Source organism: Mya arenaria, chromosome 3, assembly GCF_026914265.1.
Source record: "Mya arenaria isolate MELC-2E11 chromosome 3, ASM2691426v1".
NCBI classification, from domain to species: Eukaryota; Metazoa; Mollusca; class Bivalvia; order Myida; family Myidae; genus Mya; species Mya arenaria.
Window position 1 is genome coordinate 75,682,215 of NC_069124.1, and position 21,748 is coordinate 75,703,962.

General features: G+C 36.7%; 1 protein-coding gene across 1 annotated transcript; it reads right to left on the reverse strand.

The window, feature by feature from the left end:
• Positions 1–440: 440 nt before the first annotated feature.
• On the reverse strand, positions 441–18,492 carry LOC128226277 (putative carbonic anhydrase-like protein 1). The gene is made up of 9 exons (XM_052936158.1): positions 18,441–18,492; positions 14,232–14,368; positions 11,015–11,212; positions 8,486–8,581; positions 3,694–3,760; positions 1,988–2,142; positions 1,477–1,602; positions 1,132–1,171; positions 441–448 (listed from the first exon to the last, which is right to left on the reverse strand). Exons 1-9 carry the CDS (start codon positions 18,490–18,492, stop codon positions 441–443), a joined length of 879 nt encoding a protein of 292 aa, XP_052792118.1.
• Positions 18,493–21,748: the final 3,256 nt, after the last annotated feature.

A 21,748-nucleotide genomic window follows, 5' to 3' on the forward strand; every position in this document is an offset into this window, starting at 1 on the left:
AAATTGATGTATCATTTAACTGGTTTGAAGATATTTACGCAGAAATTGTCTCATTCCAAGACAAAAGAATGTCTAAACGGTAATTCTGTGATAGTGCAGCTTTAAATTGCGTCTACTTAATTGTTTTTTCAAGAACATATTTTTGTTTACGTTTCAATAATTCAAGACAAAGAAAGCGATACATTTTATATAAAAATAACAAAGGGTATGGACAAAGAAATCGTCAATTATGTACATATACGAACACATTTGTCAACTGCACTTTTAAGACACACACAAACACTTTTTACGCGTTTATACCCTTGCACCATTTTAAGCCATTCCACAATAAACCTGTCAGTATTACTGCTATTAACTAACACAGTAGCGTCCCTTGAAGCACTAATATATCTTGGTCGCTTTCTAAAACATTGGCAACTTGAAACTCCTAGTAGCACCATTTAACTACCTGAAATATATGAACAGCTATGACACACTACATAACTTAAATTTTGTTTTCATGTTTACGCTTTATTATTTTACACACAAGATGGTAATGGTTTGCACCAGACAATTGTAACCACGGCCCGCCAGGTCCGGGGGTATATCGGGTATAGCTCGGGAAATGGGCCTTGTTTTTGCCTTCCAGGTGACCCCGCAGTGTCGGGAGAATGCGTTGGTTTTGTCTTGCGCCAAAAACAGCGGGGAATGGATCTTACCTCGGGTCCCTGGGGTGCGTGGACATTTGGCGTGGATTTTACCAGCAGTTCGTCCCCGCAGGGTAGGGATTTTACCCGGCATGGCTTGGCTGGACCGAAAGTCATAGTCCCCGCTATTTCCCAGACCTGAGGGGCCGTTGTTACAATTAACTGGTGCATTATATACTCATTATTTTCTACTATGACTAAATGTAATACAAAACTTCGAAGCAGTCAATGATATTATTTATCAACAAACGTCTTACATGTTTGCGGAATACTAACACGGCTGTTGATCAAACTAGGCACTTCTATGTCAGGATCCGATCATGCGTTTATTGACTGAAAATAGGAAAACATTGCTTATTTATGCAGCAGACGAAATGCATATTTGAGTTAATCGACATATTTTATACAATTACAATCAAATGAAAAACACTGATGTAAAAAGTACCTGTATACGATTTCGTAATTTTCATTGCACAATCTTCCGCCTGAAATGATAAACAATTATTATAAAAAGACTTAATAATTTAGATAAATTATATATTTCTACCTACGGTTTTTCACCGGACGTTCTAACATTAAGTGAACATATGTTAATAAACATATGATTTTTTAAGTTCTGTACGTTGTCATGTGATGGGTAAATTTATGTTGAGGTGTTGATATCTGTGTTTTATAACATGATCTTTGTAAAATATAGGACCTACGATCTTGTCCCTGTTATTTACATAGTATTGTATATCGACGTCTAACATATTGCCACTAAAATAAGCTAAAACTTTATATTATATACCTCGGTGTGTGGACTTATATTGATGCGAACAGGCCGCCTGTTGAACGGAAGTGGCGGCCGAAAGTTGTTGGGCTGGAGACTCGGCCGTCCTTCTCGCCACTGGTTTAATTCCCGAAGGGAGGCCATCTGCAACGAAGGCATTACGTGTTTCAAAACATAGACTTTATGACTATTTCTTATAAAATATGCATACTTATTGTGCAAGTATCTATCTGAATCACATTAAGTTACAGAGAAAAGCAGAATTGCGAAAGGTCCAAACAGGTCTGGTTTTGCTGCTGCAAGAAATCAAAAGGTGATGATCGCAAAAAGAGACCCAAACAAATTTCACCTTCTCTTTGTACTTCAAACAGTTGCACAACATGTATACAAGTCTGGTTTTATGTCACAAAGAACATATGGTCTCAGGAAAGCAATACAGCATAGGAGACAAGTATTCGTTGTTTTTACCACGATAAGTTTTGTCATCAAATCAAACACATCTTGTATATTTTAGTTCATATCACCTTACCTGATGTTTGGTTATACGCATCGGTTTGTTGACTATCGCCCAGGTAACCGTTTCCTGGCAACTAGGCTGAGTCAGTGACCCTTCATATGTGATGAACATCTCTGACCGAGGAATGATATCAAGCATATTGAAGTTCTTGAGTAATTGCTTCTCACCTGAAACATAGAATTATATTTGTAATACTTTTTATCTAAATCAACGTTATATGTCATTAGTGTTTGTGACAATGGGAATGAATTATGGATAAAATACTATTAATCAGTCTTAATCACTCATATCAAATCGGCATAAAGATTAAATATCTTCATGTTACGAAAACATTGCCAAGTAAAAGACAGCGAATATTAGTGAAAGACTTTGGTTAGGATTGGTGAGCAAAATTAAAACTAATAGCACAAGAAATATCAAATAAATATCATATGCACTTAAAAGATATAGCTTATTATATTTACAAATGGATGAAATATCACAATGACATAACTGAGAAACATCTTAACACATCAGTTAAGAAAATGCTTACGTTGTCTTCGGATTTTAAGAGAAGTTAAATTTCATCTCGTGAGGATTGAAACTGCTATCATTTTCAGATATTAGATTCGTCATATCATACTATCTGCCGAATTATGGGCCGATCGCACTTATTTGTGGCATTTATATTGATGTTAAGTAAAAAAGACACTCCGAAATGGCAGTAATGCTGTCATTTGCCTTATGGGAGGAATCCTCATACATATAAGTCTATAATTGGAAACAAGAGAGTAAATTGAAAGGGTAACATCGCTGAGATAGTTTTGCCCATTCTGGTGTACGAATACCCTCGGGGTTCGACTATAAGATGGATCGTGATTATATCAGGGAAAGTCTGGCACTAGCGGCATCAGACAAAAATTATTCACATAATGTTTAGCAAATAGAGTAAATACCATGTTTGCAAGCTTATTTTAACGGGTTCGACGTTCCCAAGGTAGTTTGGAATGGATTTCATCTCTGCTGATGTCAGAAAAGTTTCAAAATGTGAGTAAACACTTTGGCCAGTCTAGTTTTACAGGGAAAGAATTCTCTGATTGAAGTAAATCAACTGCCTTGTCTCTGTAAAATACTCTCTTTTTAAACTATCATAACGTTTGAAAAAAATGTGAAGTGTAAGCATGTTTATCCGTAGTTTCAGCGAAACTTAGTACTCCGATGTATAATTATGTTTATTTTGGCTGGAGGGTGACCCCATATTGTTTGGTGTGATTTGAAAGTTTTTCATGAGCTGATAAAGAATGTGTAATATGTATACGAAAACAAATATTGGAAACGCGACTGAGACCCGATTTCAGTTGAAATAAAATAAAATCTGATATCTTTATATGTGAAGTATTAGGGGTCAATTTTTACATTTTGAGACTTTGCTTTTGATCAAATAGCTTGTGAGTTTAACAACTGTTTGGTAAAGCGCCTTAGATTAACATATCCTTTATTGATGAATGTGTCTATTGCACTGTTGTAGCAATCTGCGTCCTCCAGAGTCCCAGTTCTTTTACTCTGAGTGTCTTATAAGAAGATAATTACACCTTTTTTTTTCTTTTTTAAAACGCTGTAGCCAGCAGGCATAGACATTACAATCAGTTCTTACATAATCACGTTACCCGAATTTTTTCTGTTATAAGATTCGAGAAGCATCTTATCTAGGACTAGAGGCTAGTTGCAGATTGACATACCTTTATAACTCATATTTTTGACAGCAGTTAGCACCTTGTCGAATTCTAAGTTAAACATCTCATCTATCTGAAAATAAAATAGCAACATTTAATTGAAAACGTAAGACACTAAGCACTCTAGTTTTGATATATAATAGGAAGTTCTCGTGTCAGTCTGTCGTCAAGATGTTTCACCATATCTTACAATAGGGAGGGGAATTAATGTCGAAGATTTTTTAGAGGGGGGAATCCGGGGGAGCCTGCGTAATTAAATTGCCCCGACCGATCTTTTGAGGAAAGTGAGTTATCGATATTACGTAATTGCAGTTCAATTAAACCTGAGCGCAACGGTAAATATTTTCTTAACAAATTGAGGCTTTCTAAAACAATCCTGTGGTGCGACACATATTTGAAACATTTAGCAATAGGCCATGGAACTAATGGCATGTCTGTTCATAAATCGATTCTCCAATGAAGACCAATTAGCTGAATGGAGTCGTGCAATAAAAAGTCATGAGATCAAAGATTCGACCCACATTTGGCATTTTTATTGAAACCAATGTATCCTGACTATATGGGGGGAAAGGAGGACCAACAAACGTAACATGATAGTAAATTTATTAAAGGTTGTTAGATTGCAAAAGATACCATTTTCATTGCATTATTACAACTGAAAATCAAGTTGTTATTTACTTATTATCATGTAAAATTTATCATGATTTCATGTACAATATGTTAGTACATCGTGTAAAATACATTCCCGGTGTTAACAAGTTAGAAAGCAAATAACGCCAAGCAGTTAAAACTTAACATACCCGAGGACAGCAATTTATACTTACAGACCCGAGTACAGCAATTCATACTTACAGACTCCAGTACAACAGTTTATACTTACAGACCCGAGTACAGCAGTTCATACCCACAGACCCGAGTACAGCAGTTCATACTTACAGACCCGAGTACAGCAGTTCATACTTACAGACCCGAGTACAGCAGTTCATACTTACAGACCCGAGTACAGCAGTTCATACTTACAGACCCGAGTACAGCAGTTTATACTTAAAGACCCGAGTACAGCAGTTCATACTTACAGACCAGAGTACAGCAATTCATACTAACAAACCCGAGTACAGCAGTTTATACTAACAGACCCGAGTACAGCAGTTTATACTTACAGACCCGAGTACAGCAGTTCATACTTACAGACCCGGGTACAGCAGTTCATACTTACAGACCCGAGTACAGCAGTTCATACTTACAGACCCGAGTACAGCAGTTTATACTTACAGACCCGAGTACAACAGGTCATACTTACAGACCAGAGTACAGCAATTCATACTTACAGACCCGAGTACAGCAGTTCATACTAACAGACCCTAGTAAAGCAGTTCATACTTACAGGCCCGTGTACAGCAATTTATACTTACAGACCAGAGTACAGCAGTTTATACTTACAGACCCGAGTACAGCAGTTCTTACCGGTGTTAACAAGTTAGAAAGCAAATAACGCCAAGCAGTTAAAACTTAACATACCCGAGGACAGCAATTTATACTTACAGACCCGAGTACAGCAATTCATACTTACAGACCCGAGTACAACAGTTTATACTTACAGACCCGAGTACAGCAGTTCATACCCACAGACCCGAGTACAGCAGTTCATACTTACAGACCCGAGTACAGCAGTTCATACTTACAGACCAGATTACAGCAGTTCATACTTACAGACCCGAGTACAGCAGTTCATACTTACAGACCCGAGTACAGCAGTTTATACTTACAGACCCGAGTACAGCAGTTCATACTTACAGACCAGAGTACAGCAATTCATACTAACAAACCCGAGTACAGCAGTTTATACTAACAGACCCGAGTACAGCAGTTTATACTAACACCCCGAGTACAGCAGTTCATACTTACAGACCCGGGTACAGCAGTTCCTACTTACAGACCCGAGTACAGCAGTTCATACTTACAGACCCGAGTACAGCAGTTTATACTTACAGAACCGAGTACAACAGGTCATACTTACAGACCAGAGTACAGCAATTCATACTTACAGACCCGAGTACAGCAGTTCATACTAACAGACCCTAGTAAAGCAGTTCATACTTACAGGCCCGTGTACAGCAATTTATACTTACAGACCAGAGTACAGCAGTTTATACTTACAGACCCGAGTACAGCAGTTCTTACCGGTGTTAACAAGTTAGAAAGCAAATAACGCCAAGCAGTTAAAACTTAACATACCCGAGGACAGCAATTTATACTTACAGACCCGAGTACAGCAATTCATACTTACAGACTCCAGTACAACAGTTTATACTTACAGACCCGAGTACAGCAGTTCATACCCACAGACACGAGTACAGCAGTTCATACTTACAGACCCGAGTACAGCAGTTCATACTTACAGACCCGGGTACAGCAGTTCATACTTACAGACCCGAGTACAGCAGTTCATACTTACAGACCCGAGTACAGCAGTTTATACTTACAGACCCGAGTACAGCAGTTCATACTTACAGACCCGAGTACAGCAATTCATACTAACAAACCCGAGTACAGCAGTTTATACTAACAGACCCGAGTACAGCAGTTTATACTAACAGACCCGAGTACAGCAGTTCATACTTACAGACCCGAGTACAGCAGTTCATACTTACAGACCCGAGTACAGCAGTTCATACTTACAGACCCGAGTACAGCAGTTTATACTTACAGAACCGAGTACAACAGGTCATACTTACAGGCCCGTGTACAGCAATTTATACTTACAGACCAGAGTACAGCAGTTTATACTTACAGACCCGAGTACAGCAGTTTATTCTTACAGACCCGAGTACAGCAATTCATACTCACAGACGCAGTTCATACTTACAGACCCGAGTACAGCAGTTTATACTTACAGACCCGAGTACAGCAGTTCATACTTACAGACCCGAGTACAGCAGTTCATACTTACAGACCCGAGTACAGCAATTTATACTAACAGACCCGAGTACAGCAGTTCATACTTACAGACCCGAGTACAGCAGTTCATACTTACAGACCCGAGTACAGCAGTTTATACTTACAGACCCGAGTACAGCAGTTCATACTTACAGACCCGAGTACAGCAGTTCATACTTACAGACCCGAGTACAGCAGTTCATACTTACAGACCCGAGTACAGCAGTTCATACTTACAGACCCGATTACAGCAGTTCATACTTACAGACCCGAGTACAGCAGTTTATACTTACAGACCCGATTACAGCAGTTCATACTTACATACCCGAGTATAGCAATTTATACTTACAGACCCGAGTACAGCAGTTCATACTTACAGACCCGAGTACAGCAGTTCATACTTACAGACCCGAGTACAGCAGTTCATACTTACAGACCAGAGTACAGCAGTTCATACTTACAGACCCGAGTACAGCAGTTCATACTTACAGACCCGAGTACAGCAGTTCATACTTACAGACCCGAGTACAGCAATTTATACTTACAGACCCGATTACAGCAGTTCATACTTATATACCTGAGTATAGCAATTTATACCTACAGACCCGAGTTCAGCAGTTTATCCTTACAGACCCGATTACAGCAGTTCATACTTACAGACCCGAGTACAGCAGTTCATACTTACAGATCCGATTACAGCAGTTCACACATACAGACCCGAGTATAGCAGTTCATACTTACAGACCCGAGTACAGCAGTTTATACTTACAGACCCGAGTACAGCAGTTTATACTTACATACCCGAGTATAGCAATTTATACTTACAGACCCGAGTACAGCAGTTCATACCCACAGACGCGAGTACAGCAGTTCATACCCACAGACGCGAGTACAGCAGTTCATACCCACAGACCCGAGTACAGCAGTTCATACCCACAGACCCGAGTACAGCAGTTCATACTTACAGACCCGAGTTCAGCAGTTCATACTTACAGACGCGTGTACAGCAGTTCATACCCACAGACGCGAGTACAGCAGTTCATACCCACAGACCCGAGTACAGCAGTTCATACCCACTGACCCGAGTACAGCAATTTATACTTACAGACCCGAGTACAGCAGTTCATACTTACAGACCCGAGTACAGCAATTCATACTTACAGACCTGAGTACAGCACTTCATACCCACAGACCCGAGTATAGCAATTTATACTTACAGACCCGAGTACAGCAGTTCATACCTACAGACCCGAGTACAGCAGTTCATACTTACAGACCCGAGTACAGCAGTTCATACTTACAGACCCGAGTACAGCAGTTCATACTTACAGACCCGAGTACAGCAGTTCATACCTACAGACCCGAGTACAGCAGTTCATACCTACAGACCCGAGTACAGCAGTTCATACTTACAGACTCCAGTACAACAGTTTATACTTACAGACCCGAGTACAGCAGTTCATACTTACAGACCCGAGTACAGCAGTTCATACTTACAGACCCGAGTACAGCAGTTTATACTTACAGACCCGAGTACAGCAGTTCATACTTACAGACCCGAGTACAGCAATTCATACTTACAGACCCGAGTACAACAGTTTATCCTTACAGACCCGAGTACAGCAGTTCATACTTACAGACCCAGGTGTAGCAGTTCATACTTACAGACCCAGGTGTAGCAGTTTATACTTACAGACCTGAGTACTACAGTTCATGCTTACAGACCCGAGTACAGCAGTTCATACTTACAGACCCGAGTACAGCAGTTCATACTAACAGACCTGAGTACAGCAGTTCATACTAACAGACCTGAGTACAGCAGTTCATACTTACAGACCCGAGTACAGCAGTTCATACTTACAGACCCGAGAACAGATATGATTGCAAGTCCATGGGTGGACATGGTTGCCTCGCTATGGTTCCGATACAGGTCACTGTTGAACCCCATCAGCTGGATCTGTGATATAAGTTAATCATGTTAAATGCTGTATGAGCATGGGCTTTAATTATGAGCTCCTTACCTCCGGATTAGCTATTTGGTATAAAACGACGCATGTGTTAAGTTTTATTTATGTTTTGAAACCTCTTATTTGTATTCTATTGATGGAATTTCTATTTAAGCATGTCACAAAATCTGTTGAATCTCATAATTTTATTATGAATCATTGTATTAATGAAAACTATCATGTCTTTTTTTTAGATTTTTATATCTAACCGTTTCGGCGTTACGCCTCCATCAGTAGTTAAAAATCATAAAAATAAAAGGAAGTGACGTCAACGTTACACACTGTTAGTTCTTGCACGTCGTTGATTAGTTGCAAATCCAATGACGTTGATCGAAACAGAAATATGTCACAAGTAAAGCAATAGTCTATTCGATTTTTGTTTTGGTAATAAACATTGTGAACGAACTAGGTCCAGTCAGATGTAAAGATATAGCAGTTTGGAACAACACTGTTAACAAGGGAACATGGAGATATTCATTCCCTCGTCTTCCTTGTTTACTAGTCATTCTTCCTTAAGTAATTCTCAGACGTTAAACCTTTTAATATTCTAAACATACAACGCCGTTTATTTTGTTAAATTATTGGCATGCCAATTTGTCAATAAACGTACTTTGACCATGCAAATCCCTCTGAATTTGGTATTGTTCATCTGTGCTTGAGAAAACGAGTTAAAGTCAATCATAGTCAAAATTCTCTTCCTGGAGGTGTCCATCTTGACAAATGCAAACCAGCTTATTTTCCATATATCGGTTCCGTCTGACAACATTTCGGAAGTTATATCTAATTACTGTCTCCCGACTGCTTTAGAAGTCACAATCTTTTGTACTTTCCCTGGGAGTCTGATTAAATACTCCGACAAATGAATAATAAAGTAATAAATTCTACTGAATAATTGAGCACAATGGCGTCGGTTTATGGCATTTAAATTTTCAATAACTCTAATTGATGCAATTCCACAAAGATATTAAATGAAAAAGCGTAATTTAGTATCATAACTTCGCTATATCGTTGGCTTAATGCAACCGAAGATCGTATTGGGATCATAATTCAATACTGTATTTTTTATTCGTTTGACGTGTAATTTGCAATATTGTCAGCATTCAGTTCAAATATTTATCCGTCTAATATATTTAAAGAGCTCAAATGTACCGCTTTTTGCACTTCAATCCACATTCAAGAATAATATCCACATTTGTATACTGTGTGGAGTGTTTCTATAATGCACTAGTCAATTGTAACCACGGCCCCCCAGGTCCGGGGGTATACCGGGGATAGCCGGGGAAATGGGCCGTGTTTTTATCTTCCAGGTGGCCTCGCAGTGCCGGGTGAACGTGGTGGTTTTGTCTCCGCAAAAATATAGCGGGGAATGGGCCTAACCTAGGGTCCCTGGGGTTCGGGGGCATTTGGTCGGGATTTAACCACGTGTTCGTCCCCGCAGGCCGGGGATTTTACCCAGGGTTGGCTGGACCGAAAGTCAAAGTCCCCGCTATTCACCGGACCTGAGGGAGCCGTGGTTACAATTGACTAATGCATAAAGGATTAGACATGTTTAATTCAAAAAGTAAAACTTTACAGACAAATGTCGAGATTGCAAAACACTACGCGCACGTGCATCTGCACGGGTATAGGTTTGCGTACAGTCAGTTTTACAAGTTAAAACGTGTACTTTTACTTGCATTAATATCTATTTTTAATTATTTGGCCTGTCATTGTGCTTTTGACTTATGTATGAACTGTGACGTAAATCTGTCCAGGCTCATAAACGGGTATAGTGTACGTATGGCTCAAGACCACAGTTATCTGCCCCTCGTTGACTTACGATCCGAATGAGCATAAGTTTGGGTTCGAAAGTCTATATCAGTAAATGAGAATGTATAAAAACAATTTCAATACAGTTAACTAGTGGGAGCACGCGTTTTTTTTAACCGGAAGTGAACGTCTAGGTTATAAGGCACTATGGTGTGTCTTGGGTATATATTTTCTTTCTGTAGGCAGTTTTCAATCAAAGTACTTTTTTAACAAAACTGTATTTCAAAACCACATCATGGAAGACAATGTTTATATGCAACATAATAAACATAACCGTAGTCGTTTGCCATATACCCTTGGCATATAACGAGTCTCAAACAATAATGCAGGCTCAATCTACGCCGTTTATAACTGCATGCTGACGGGTTTTTTTAAAGATCTTTTTTTTTCAAACAGTAAATGGTTCCAACTGGAAATGCATATTTGCGTGTGTGGAATATTCGCATAATAATTAAATGTACCAATATATACATATATTGATGAGCTGCTTTTTGTTGTTTCGTTTAACGTTTAAATATAATTAAAGTTAAAATGTATCCTACTGTTCTTCTTACTATTAAATTGCAAATACCTACCTCAATAGGGAACTGCTTTCCAGCGATTGTGTGCTCTGATCCCACGTCGTTGAAGATACCAAGGTGAAGTTTCACGTTGAACAGCCGGTACGTGTAGGAAAATGGCCCGCTCGAAAAATTGAACTGACCGGAAGTAGTGTCTGTGTAGTTCACGTCAAGCGTAAGGTCATGCACTGTGTTGTGCAGCGTGCCGTTTATCTGTTTGTATAAAAAAAATGAGTAATTTATAGCTAGGCATTTTATTGATGCTATGGTGTCGTTTAGAATGACAATATTTAAACTGTTTGACAGTTTAATAATACTTTCTCGAGGACAAACCATTCCGAGGTTGAGTTTATGACAATGCAACACTCTCATCGCACCCTTGCACCGACCTAGGTAACTTAATTCTAAAATAAATAGAGTTACTATGGACGAAGTGCGGGGCCTTTTACTGCCTCTGAATAACACTTAACGTTAGGTCATAACTCGTTTCAAAGTTTATAAATAACCATGTGTTTTTGTTTGGTGTTTTGTTACTTGGTAGAAAATGATATTTTTTCTCTCAAACACCACCTACACATGTCACTGAATGTTATTTTTTAATGGAACTACAACTAAGCAACATCATTTTTACGAGTCCTTGTTACATAACGAATTGCTTTCATTGCACTCTCTGAATGGAGAAAGATTTATTTCGTTTCACGCGACAATGAGCAAATGGGGCCATGGATTTCATTCCTATAATGGCTTTTTTTCCATTTAAAAACATTTGCAGAATTGTATCACTGTTCCTTGGGTCCCACTGGGACCCCATAGTAATGGGAGAGTGTGTGTTATGTAATATTGTATTTGTAAACCCATAACAGCTTGTTACCTTCACACAATTGTTTGTTTCACACGAAGAGCAAGCTTGTTGCGTATCGCATTTGGTGTCGTTAACTCTGTTTATGAATTTGTTAGATATCATTTTTTTGCGATCTACAGAAATTTACATACGATAATTTGATTTCTATTCATATGAGAATGGACATGAACAAAAACGCACATTTTGGTTCTGAATAATGCTTGCTTGAATGTGTATTAGAAAGGAAATAGAAAAAGAAGTAAAGATCTAACGTAAATGCTTAATTTTTATTTGAATATTGTTACATAAATATTTTGAATGTGTACTGACTACATGTAGTTGTCAATACGATACGATAGTTGATAACACATCTATGTTTAATTCGGGTTCATGACGTAAATTTTAACAGCACTCTAGTTGTCAATTATTTTTGCATCGCGCCTGTGCAGAGGGAACAGAGCGAACTATGAAAAATAGATGACTGTACCAAATCAGATTGACCGAAAAATACTCTCTACGTAAATAAAAGTTTGTATTATCCGTCAAATCTGCTCTACAATATATGGAGCTACAGTAAATGGGGTAAATCCTTGAGTATCACAAATATGTGCGAACACCAGGGAATTCATTTTGGCGTTCTTCAGAGAATGGTAAAAGCTTTCTCGGCCTGCGGCCTTGCGTTGTATTAAGCCAATTACTTTTAAAAGTACAAGTCAACAATATTGGTTGAAATCATGATTTTTTAAATTTCAGTTTCACTTGTTATTGCCGTTTTTATTGGTTAAGTCGCTAATATATTAGGCGTTCGTATTAGAGCTGAAGCGTCATACTTCTGTAACAGTGTTGTAAGTAGTACGCGGGTATTTGCCATACTGTTGTTCTTCCTAGATAAAACAATATTTTAAAGTGCCAATTGTGTATTGTTGTGAAGCATAGACATAAAAACAAGAGCATTGCATGCAGACGCCAACGCTCGTCAATTAGTCAGGGAGCATAAATCAAATCATGTATATTTTAGCCAGAAAAGTTATCATTAAATGTTATTTATAGATTTGTGTGCAGTAATGAAAGTATTCTAAAACTGTTTTTTTTTTAAAAATCAACATTATAAAATATTTTCATTACGACAACAATGCCTTGGCTGTTAGCATGAAACACACACCATTGAAATATTTTTGAGATAAATAAAACACAACAACAACAACAACAGCCTAATCTCGAATGTGTTAAGTCTAATTCTAATCCAAAACTTCTTTCAGTGACACCATATTTCACATTAATATACAAAGAAGAAACCAATATGTAAAATAATACATTTGTTAAATTGGCGAAACTCTCAAAAAATAAATATAACTGAATTAATGTTCCTTTGATTTCTTACGCGTACACCTTTCAGGGGTAGGGGCGAAAAAATAAAAGCATGCTTTGTCAGTAAACAAAAAATATATACGTCTTCATTAATTTAGATGCCAAAATTGATATTAAACGTTCGCTCAGCAACGGTGAGCTAGACTGTTTTATCTCCATATAAAGACTTCCAAATAATCTATACTTAAATACGATGGCGATGTCAAGGAGATACTGCAAATCAGTAATAACCCCAGTAATTAATGGGAGTATTGTTCTCTCAAAGTCAAATAATTATTTCCTTAATGACTTCCCATTCTATCAAATTAATGTGATTTAGTGGGCATAACCCAATTACTTGGTAAAATAGATATCAAACTTTCATCAAAAATCAAATTTGCTTTCTTGATTCCAATACCTGCTACAGACTCCAATTCTGACAACGTGACAATCATGTGAGGAAAAGGAAACTAGATAACAAATTGATTTTCATCCTTTGTTTGACCTGTTTCTTTTAGCGGATTGCAATCATTCTTATCTCTTTTTTCAGAAATGCAATATCATGTGACACTTTCAAGATTTTTGTTTTGTTTGAAATTTGGCTATTAAATAAAACTTCAATATAAAGATAATTGTATAATTCGAGGCATCTGCCATAAAATGGAACAATACAAAGCTTAAACATACTTAACGACATGATATTTATCCAAAATTAAGAATACTTATTCGGGTTTATTCTTTAAATTGTGCCCTAAATGCATATTACCGTTCTTGGTTATATTGACCCCAAGTGTTGTTCGACTATTGAAGTCAAGCAACTGATCTGAACTCGATTGATCTTATAACCACCTAGTTGTATAACACTGATTAATTCTCAACTTGGTCTAAGCAAGTTTTGATTGGTCAATGGTTATCCAATGCTTACTATTAGCCATTCAAATTATTTAAAAAAGAGATACGGTGTTAACTTGTCAAAGATTTACAAAATTTGGTGGTCAATTGATGCTTTTTTTAACTCAAGCGACGCTACCAAAAATGACGTACCGCATTGCCCTGGAACTTGATGGTTGTGAGGTTTGGGTCGTAGATCAGAGTCTCGGGGCGAATATCGATAGGCGACTGGAACCTGCCCATGGAGCAAAGGGCGAACAACTTCTCGTGCCGTCCCCAGAACGCTGGACCTGAGGTGGAACAGGAACTGTTGGCCATGTGCTTATCTTACGTAATGATATATTGTGTATTATATTATTGAAACTGTATCATTGATGGCTAATGTTATCTGGCGCCAAGAGTTGTTTAAGAGACAATATGAGAACAAAATAGATAGTGTAATTCTGGAAATTAGGTTATTGATTATTGTAGTATCTATATACCATAGCATGAGATAACACTTAGCGCAGTATAAGATAACAATGATTTTCAGAAAGTTTGCAAGTATGTAACAGTCCAATGACGTGTGTGCGGGTACGTATAATAGGTTGATTGTACCGCAGTAGTGTGTGAAAAGTTGTATTTCTTATTTAATTGGAAAAATGAGAAAAGATTCAAACCTCTCTAAGAGTTATGATTATCTTGTTTAATGACAAATCATCAGTTGATATCAGTTTAGACCGTTCTATCAAAAGCAGGAGTGTCAAACTTTGAAGATGTTTTGCACAACGAATGATCTTGTTTAACTGATGTCTGGTGTTTGGAGTAGCGATTTACAGAAAAAACAGACGCTTTAAAGCTGCACTCTCACAAATTTACCATTTTGACAACATATTTATTTTCTGTCTTTGAATGAGCCACTTTTTGCCTAAATATCTGCAAACTAGTGATATAAGACTGCTGAAAAAAATCAGATCGCAGATTTTCATCTCTCTGTTTGAAAATTACCTTTAATGGCCTAAAGCGCAACTAACGGTTTAAGAAAAATGCATAAACTATCAATTTTTTGAACTTCAAAATGAAAATCTACGATCCGATTTTGTCAGCAGTCTTATATCACTGGTTTCCATGCATTTTTGCATAAATTGGTTCGTTCCAAGACAAAGCATAAAAAAGTTGTCAAAACGTTCAATCTGTGAGCGCAGCTTTAAAGGTACATTTTAAAATATTAGAACCACGCTTGAACCTTGATTACGAAAATATATTTGATCTATATTTTGTTTTGTAAATATTTACTTCCTTCAGAAAAGAAAGGCGATAATAACTGTATGCCACATTTTTACAACAATGGTATAAAGAGAATACATACATGAGCGGGTAAAGGTCGTAATAATATAACAGAAAAACACACGGACCTTTAAAATGACACTCTTATTCAAAATCAATGCATACACATGTATAACAAACATAAATTTTGACTGATAAACCTCAAACTACTTACTAAATAATGCATTTATGGAAAAAATTAACTACTGATAACAAGATTGTAACCGTGAATTTAAAAGCAGAAAGCGCAAAAATATTAAATGATTGGTGAATGCTAAAAGATTTACAGTATTCTAAGGTAAAAATAGCGTGTTTTATGCTCATTTCTTTCAAATTAATCTAGGTATCCTTCATAAGAACCATTTTACATTTGTATATCCTTTTTGGAATATTAAAACAATATTATTAATTGTGGTAAATCTTATTTGGGAGTAAGAGTGCATCTTTAATTATCTAAACGAATAAACTAAATATTTTTCCGACATCACACTGCTTCCTGTGCAGTTTACGCGAATCGTCCTATGGTTATCTCATGATTCCATATTAAGACTTAATGGACATTTATGGCTTCGATGATTTATATTAATTAACACATAATTGATCTCGTTACATAATGTATAAGCCAGCACTTCTGTATAATTCAATTTCGAATGATTTATACGTATCCGACTGACATCGATTAGAACATATCCATTCTGAGTGAAGTCCTATCCTCAACACGCTTCATGTTCTGGTAACAATCTATTTATATATCTAGAAATTACCAAAACAACGATTCTTGATACCTCAGTATTAAGAAATATTAAGACAAATTGAAATAAAAAAAACGCATTGGACAAGCAAAGCAGTCAAAATGAAGTCCCCCTCCGTTTAGTGGAACTGTTTTTTGCATATATCCCTTACCTTCAATTTATTGAACTTCATTTATTGCAATCTTTTTGAAATATATGGATCTAGAGCCGTGAGAAAAAGTCCGTGAATAAATGGAAGTGTAATATGATTCCTTAGTTATTTGATGAGAGCTTAATTTGGGAGAAGTTGTTAAGTTGGAAACAAAGACAAATTGCATAAACATGCAAGGATATGAGTAGTAATGGAGATATAAAGGCTTAATTCATTGGATGTCTATGTTCTTTAAGACATTCTGCCAATGCTTTTGAATGGGAAATATCGTATTATGTTGTAATGAATACAGATTGTAATATAAATGGTTTATACAGTTATTTCAGACGATGTTCTGTTGTTTTAAATCCAAGTTATGTCATTGACTAACTTAAAGAAATAAGCCTTTGTTGGTGTACTATGTTGTCCTTGGTGAACGGCTTTTTGAGACATAACGCGTTGTAGAAAACACATGGGCCTGATTACGCGACATGTTTGTCAATGGTCTTCGGTAATACACATGGAACAATATGACTTCCACTTTATAACCTGAGAACGGGAAACAATACAATTTGGTATACATACATCTTACATGGAAACGTATCTTTGAGTGAGATTAGCCACGGACAAGTAGTTTGCTTCAAATTCTTTGGAACTGATTTAGTCCGCACTTAAGCATAATATACTATGACCAGGAATCAGCCATGATTTGCTACTGAACACACCGAATGTGGTTACGATGGATAAACAAATACTCAAGATCACGTCCCAATCAGGCTATGACTGCTCTTCAATTAAAGAATAATCCTGCTACAACAACGGCTAATTCAAACATTTAACCAGGTGTGTGGCCTATTTCGATATATAATTGGTTTGTCCGAGTGGTCAATTATAATGCAGATACCGTCGATTATGTACCCGCAATTTGCCATTAGCTACATTTCACCAAGATTTTGTGAATCGAGGACCGATTGTGGGCCAATGCATAATATGCAAAACGGTGACGAAAATGTCAACCGGCAGTACGAATATCAACGAATATTTACGAATTCAGCGCAGATAAATTTACAATACAATCTATTACGACCGTGTCCCGTTCTAAACAAGTGTGTGTATGCCACGTGATAAATTACGTCATATATCCTATATATATATTGCTTAAAATGAAGGCTTAAATCAAAGATAACTTATACCATTTTGAATGAAACAAAGGGCCACGCCTTCGTTTTATTACCGAAGTTTGATAAGGTGATTAGTTCCATCAAACACTTCGACAAACCTGTTTCCAAGATAATGTTTTGACAATGCTCCGTCAGACGGCCGTATTGTGAAAAGGTTTGTCGAAGTGTTTTAAGAAACTACACTCTCAATCAAACTCTGGTAAAATACCAAAGACGGGCTGTGTAAGCGACGTAGACTGCGCTATGTTTCTTTTAAGATGGTGAAGAAATAGAAAAGTTATCTATATGCAAAATCGTTTTTAATGTACCGCCATGCAAGGTTCTCGACATCCGCCGTCGGATTAATTGTACAATGATACCTTGCGTAATTTTGTATATGATGCGTGTTGATTCATTTTATAAGGCAGTAAAACTAGAACGATATAACGAGTTGAAGTACGGGTTGTCGGGTCCTGATGTAGTTTCCTTTTTATTTCTTTATTTAGGGATGGCATATTGCGATGAAACAGTGTGATAACAAGGGTATATGAAGTTCTAGTAACGTAGCGGTAAACAAGATAGAAAAAAAAACGTTTGCAACGTAATAATTAACTTAGGGATAAGACATTGTTTGCATTTGTTTTGCTTCAAACGTGTTTTCTGTGTCCTGAATAACTAAACTTAAAAAGAAGATGTTTCCATCAATAGTATTTAACTCAAGGTAAGCAAGCGTCCGTGGACCCTAAACATGATGTTGTATGCATTTGGGGCTGAAAGTTCAGTGCTCAATGTCAATCAAATATGACAAAGCCAAAACAGCGAGCATAAGTTATGTGAAACCTGCTGAAAAACAAATTTTCTTTTTAGGCATAACGGCAGTACCCAAAACAGTAATTCTATAGTGAGTCAATACTTTCAAGACTTTTGGTAAAGTTCGTAATACGCCGTTGTTTACTTTACAGTTTATCAACTGAATGAAGTGAAGCAAAACAGAACACAGTAAACCCGTCCTTACCAGAGGTGCCCGAACCGTAGCCCCACCACTCCTCCCACAGGTCCCTCTTCATGCTGCCCACTGAAAATATACCGGAAGGTAAGTTAGTTATCACTGTATTCGGCTATGAAGTTAACATTTGAAATGACTGTTGAGTTGTGGCCTATCGTTTATCATAATATTATTGTTCGAAATTACACATCGCAGATTTCATGTGTGAGTCATTCATAATTGATATGGAGTCAATACCAGACAGTTATATTGACCTTAATCATGTTTGTCCCCAATAGATATAACATGCTTTCGGGACGGAATATTTAACTCCATTTCTGTGCCATACTATATTGCATATCATATGGCATTGTCTTTACTCAATCTCTACATATTTGCTTTTTGAAATTTCTACCCAAAGCTTCCATTAGTTCAAAGACTACAAACAGAAGCCTTACCAATTGCTGCAAATTTTAAATATTTTAACAGAGTGTGAGTAGGTGAGGAGCATAGCTAACGAGTGGTGTATTATTGATATAGTTTGAAAAGTAAACACAATTAATAACCTATGGCTTGAGTCTTTGTTTAAGGGGGAGCATTTTAACAACCATAATTGTTCATTGCCTGATTGAACAGCCCGCTAATTTGTGTCGCGATTATAGAAAGATCAAACAACAAGAGTGATCCCCTTTTAATCAATTGTTTCTGCAAATAATGAGACAACAGGAGCGATTGAAGCGCTTAATTGACCTGATGTAGTATTCTAATTGGCATTATGAAGGCCACAGTAAAGTTTTGTTAAGAGTACAATGACAAACGAATTTACAACGTTTTACTGAGGTAAAATTACGAGTTCCATCTAAAAGGATAATCCGTAATGATACGTTGCCATCTATATGGCTTTATATGTTAATGTTATTTCTAAGATATTCTTAACCAATAAATATGTGTATTTTTACAATATTGATGCAATGGCAAAACCTGACCAAGTTCCATGCAAAAATACTAACCAATATCTTGATATGCTATTATCAAATACGTATGGAATTTAACTTTCCCGAAATATTAAACATTACTTAGAGGAACGTTGGAGCAGACCAATTAGAAACGAATGGTTATGTTTTTTGTTCTTGTTATTTATGTCATCTTGCATACATTTATGAAAACCAACCCTTCAAGATGCAATGTCAACTGGAGTAAAGGAACAAGCCAAGTAGCAAAACAAATGTCGCAACACAAGAATCAAATTGAATGAATCGGTTGACCTGTTAAGCGCTGTTTTTAGAACGCGCTTTCTCACCAAGGCTTGTCTGATTCGATTCCCGGTCGTCTGTGCGCATGTGTGGTTTGTAGACATCATGTCGGACACGTGGGTTTCCTCCGGGTACTCCGATTAACTACTACAAGACAAGACCACACTCTCGTTTACCAACGTGCTAACGAGGGTGATATATATAATCTCGTAATAACCTGTTTGACAATCCTTGTAAAATAAAAAAAGCTTTTAAGTAAATTACATCCCAAACAAACAACATGTTCAACTTAAATCAAAGAAGCAAAGTGGCTTAACGAGTAGGATGTTTGCTGCAGTGTTAATCACAAACACTATGAAACTTTCTGAACCTCTTTGATTAACCGATGCCACACACAATGAAAACAAACAGAACCCATGTCTCACGAAACCTCTACCCAAGTTTCAAATACAATTCGTTTAAGTTGTCTTAGGCAGTGATGTACACATATACCAATTGGGCCATAGATTCTTGTTCCTGAAATTACCACGTTTTTGTCTTACTTGTTCCTAAATTAGCCTAAACCAATCCTTGTAACTGTACTGTTAGTCTCGAAAAACTGATTGAGCCTTATGCATTATGAACGTTCTCGTTTGACTAAAATGTAAAAACAACGAGGGCGGGTCAAATTGAATCAAATACTCAAAATACAGCATATGAAATATTTGCACGAGATGTGAAATACATCATATAACATTTCATATACGGGACCAAATAGCGTGAATCGATCAATCCCTTATATCTGGGTCCCTATTTGTCGTAGGAAATATTTATATTAAATAATTGTTTCCTCTTTGTTCAAGTTTAATGAATGTGCTAATTCAAGACTATATGTATTCAACTAACTAACTAAGAAACTAAATTTGATAATGGTTACTGCTTGTATTATATGAAATATAAAATGGCAAAACTTTCTATTTTAAAACAATGCACTTCATTATATTACTATATAAAAGTTAAAACTAAAAGTTTTCCACGTAACTAGTTGGTACATTAGAATTATAGTTTTGTATTTTATTGTCCTGCCATTTATCCCTGTCCTGTTTTGTTGTTTTATGGTAAAATAATGGGTCTCTGATGTAGAATATTTCTGATTCTGAAATACAATGTCTGCTGACAAGTCAATTAAGCCATGTTATTTCGATCCATGTTAGCCACTTAACGTAACTCAATTACACATTGTATTGCCACAGAGATGACCTTTTTGTGGGCTGTAGACAACACGTCTCAAGATTTCTATAAGGTATATAAAACATTGTATTAATTAATTAACTATTTTAGAGATGTCAATACAGAATTGTGTAGTCTTGTACTTAATAGCGCCCATGAAAAAATATTCAACATAACTTTACTTCACTGTGTTCGACTAGGTCTATTCGGTCATTATTATTTTTTGAGTCGCTTTGTTTACTAATGCCAATACTATAGAGATGAAAGTAAAAAAATCAAACACATAAAGGTTAATATTTGCATAATGTTTTAGGTGAGTCTGGCAGCCCAAACACTTACCATGAACTTGTTTGGACAAAAGGGCGGAGAAACAAAATACATTATGAGACAAAAGTTACAAAACAGAACACTTTTATTGTAAAGTTGAGATGTGATTTAAATGTTCTTAAAACTCACTTAACTTTGTTGATAATTAAACTGATAAAATTGAAATATTAAGTCTTAAGATTTTGCAAAACACCACACACTCCTTTTGGAGGTAGACGGTAGTTGGAATGCATGATATTATATGCATTTACAAAGTCAAAATTTTCAACAAGTATTTTCCTTACTCATGAAGGCGTCGAATTCACTGACAAGCAACTTCAATATCGACAGGCATGTGCATCGCAATACAAAGTAGCTTAACAAAAGGCAAACATTGACAAGTCTGTTATATTCATTATCTATGGTATCAAACGATTACACGCAATGTAATACCGTGTGTAGACGTAACGACGAAGAGAAAATGAACAAGGCGGAAACCATAAATAAAGCCCTTTCCTGTAATGTTAATCATCTACATCATGTTAACAGATTGTTTATGTTCACGCAAAA

Excerpts from the sequence above, each read along its gene's own strand:
- LOC128226277 (XM_052936158.1), bottom strand. The coding sequence starts at position 18,492 with ATGAAGAGGGACCTGTGGGAGGAGTGGTGGGGCTACGGTTCGGGCACC. Across the intron at positions 11,213-14,231 it reads TCAAGTTCCAGGGCAATGCG|ATAAACGGCACGCTGCACAA; the intron begins GTACGTCATTTT and ends TTATACAAACAG. Across the intron at positions 2,143-3,693 it reads CAAAAATATGAGTTATAAAG|GTGAGAAGCAATTACTCAAG; the intron begins GTATGTCAATCT and ends TCTATGTTTCAG.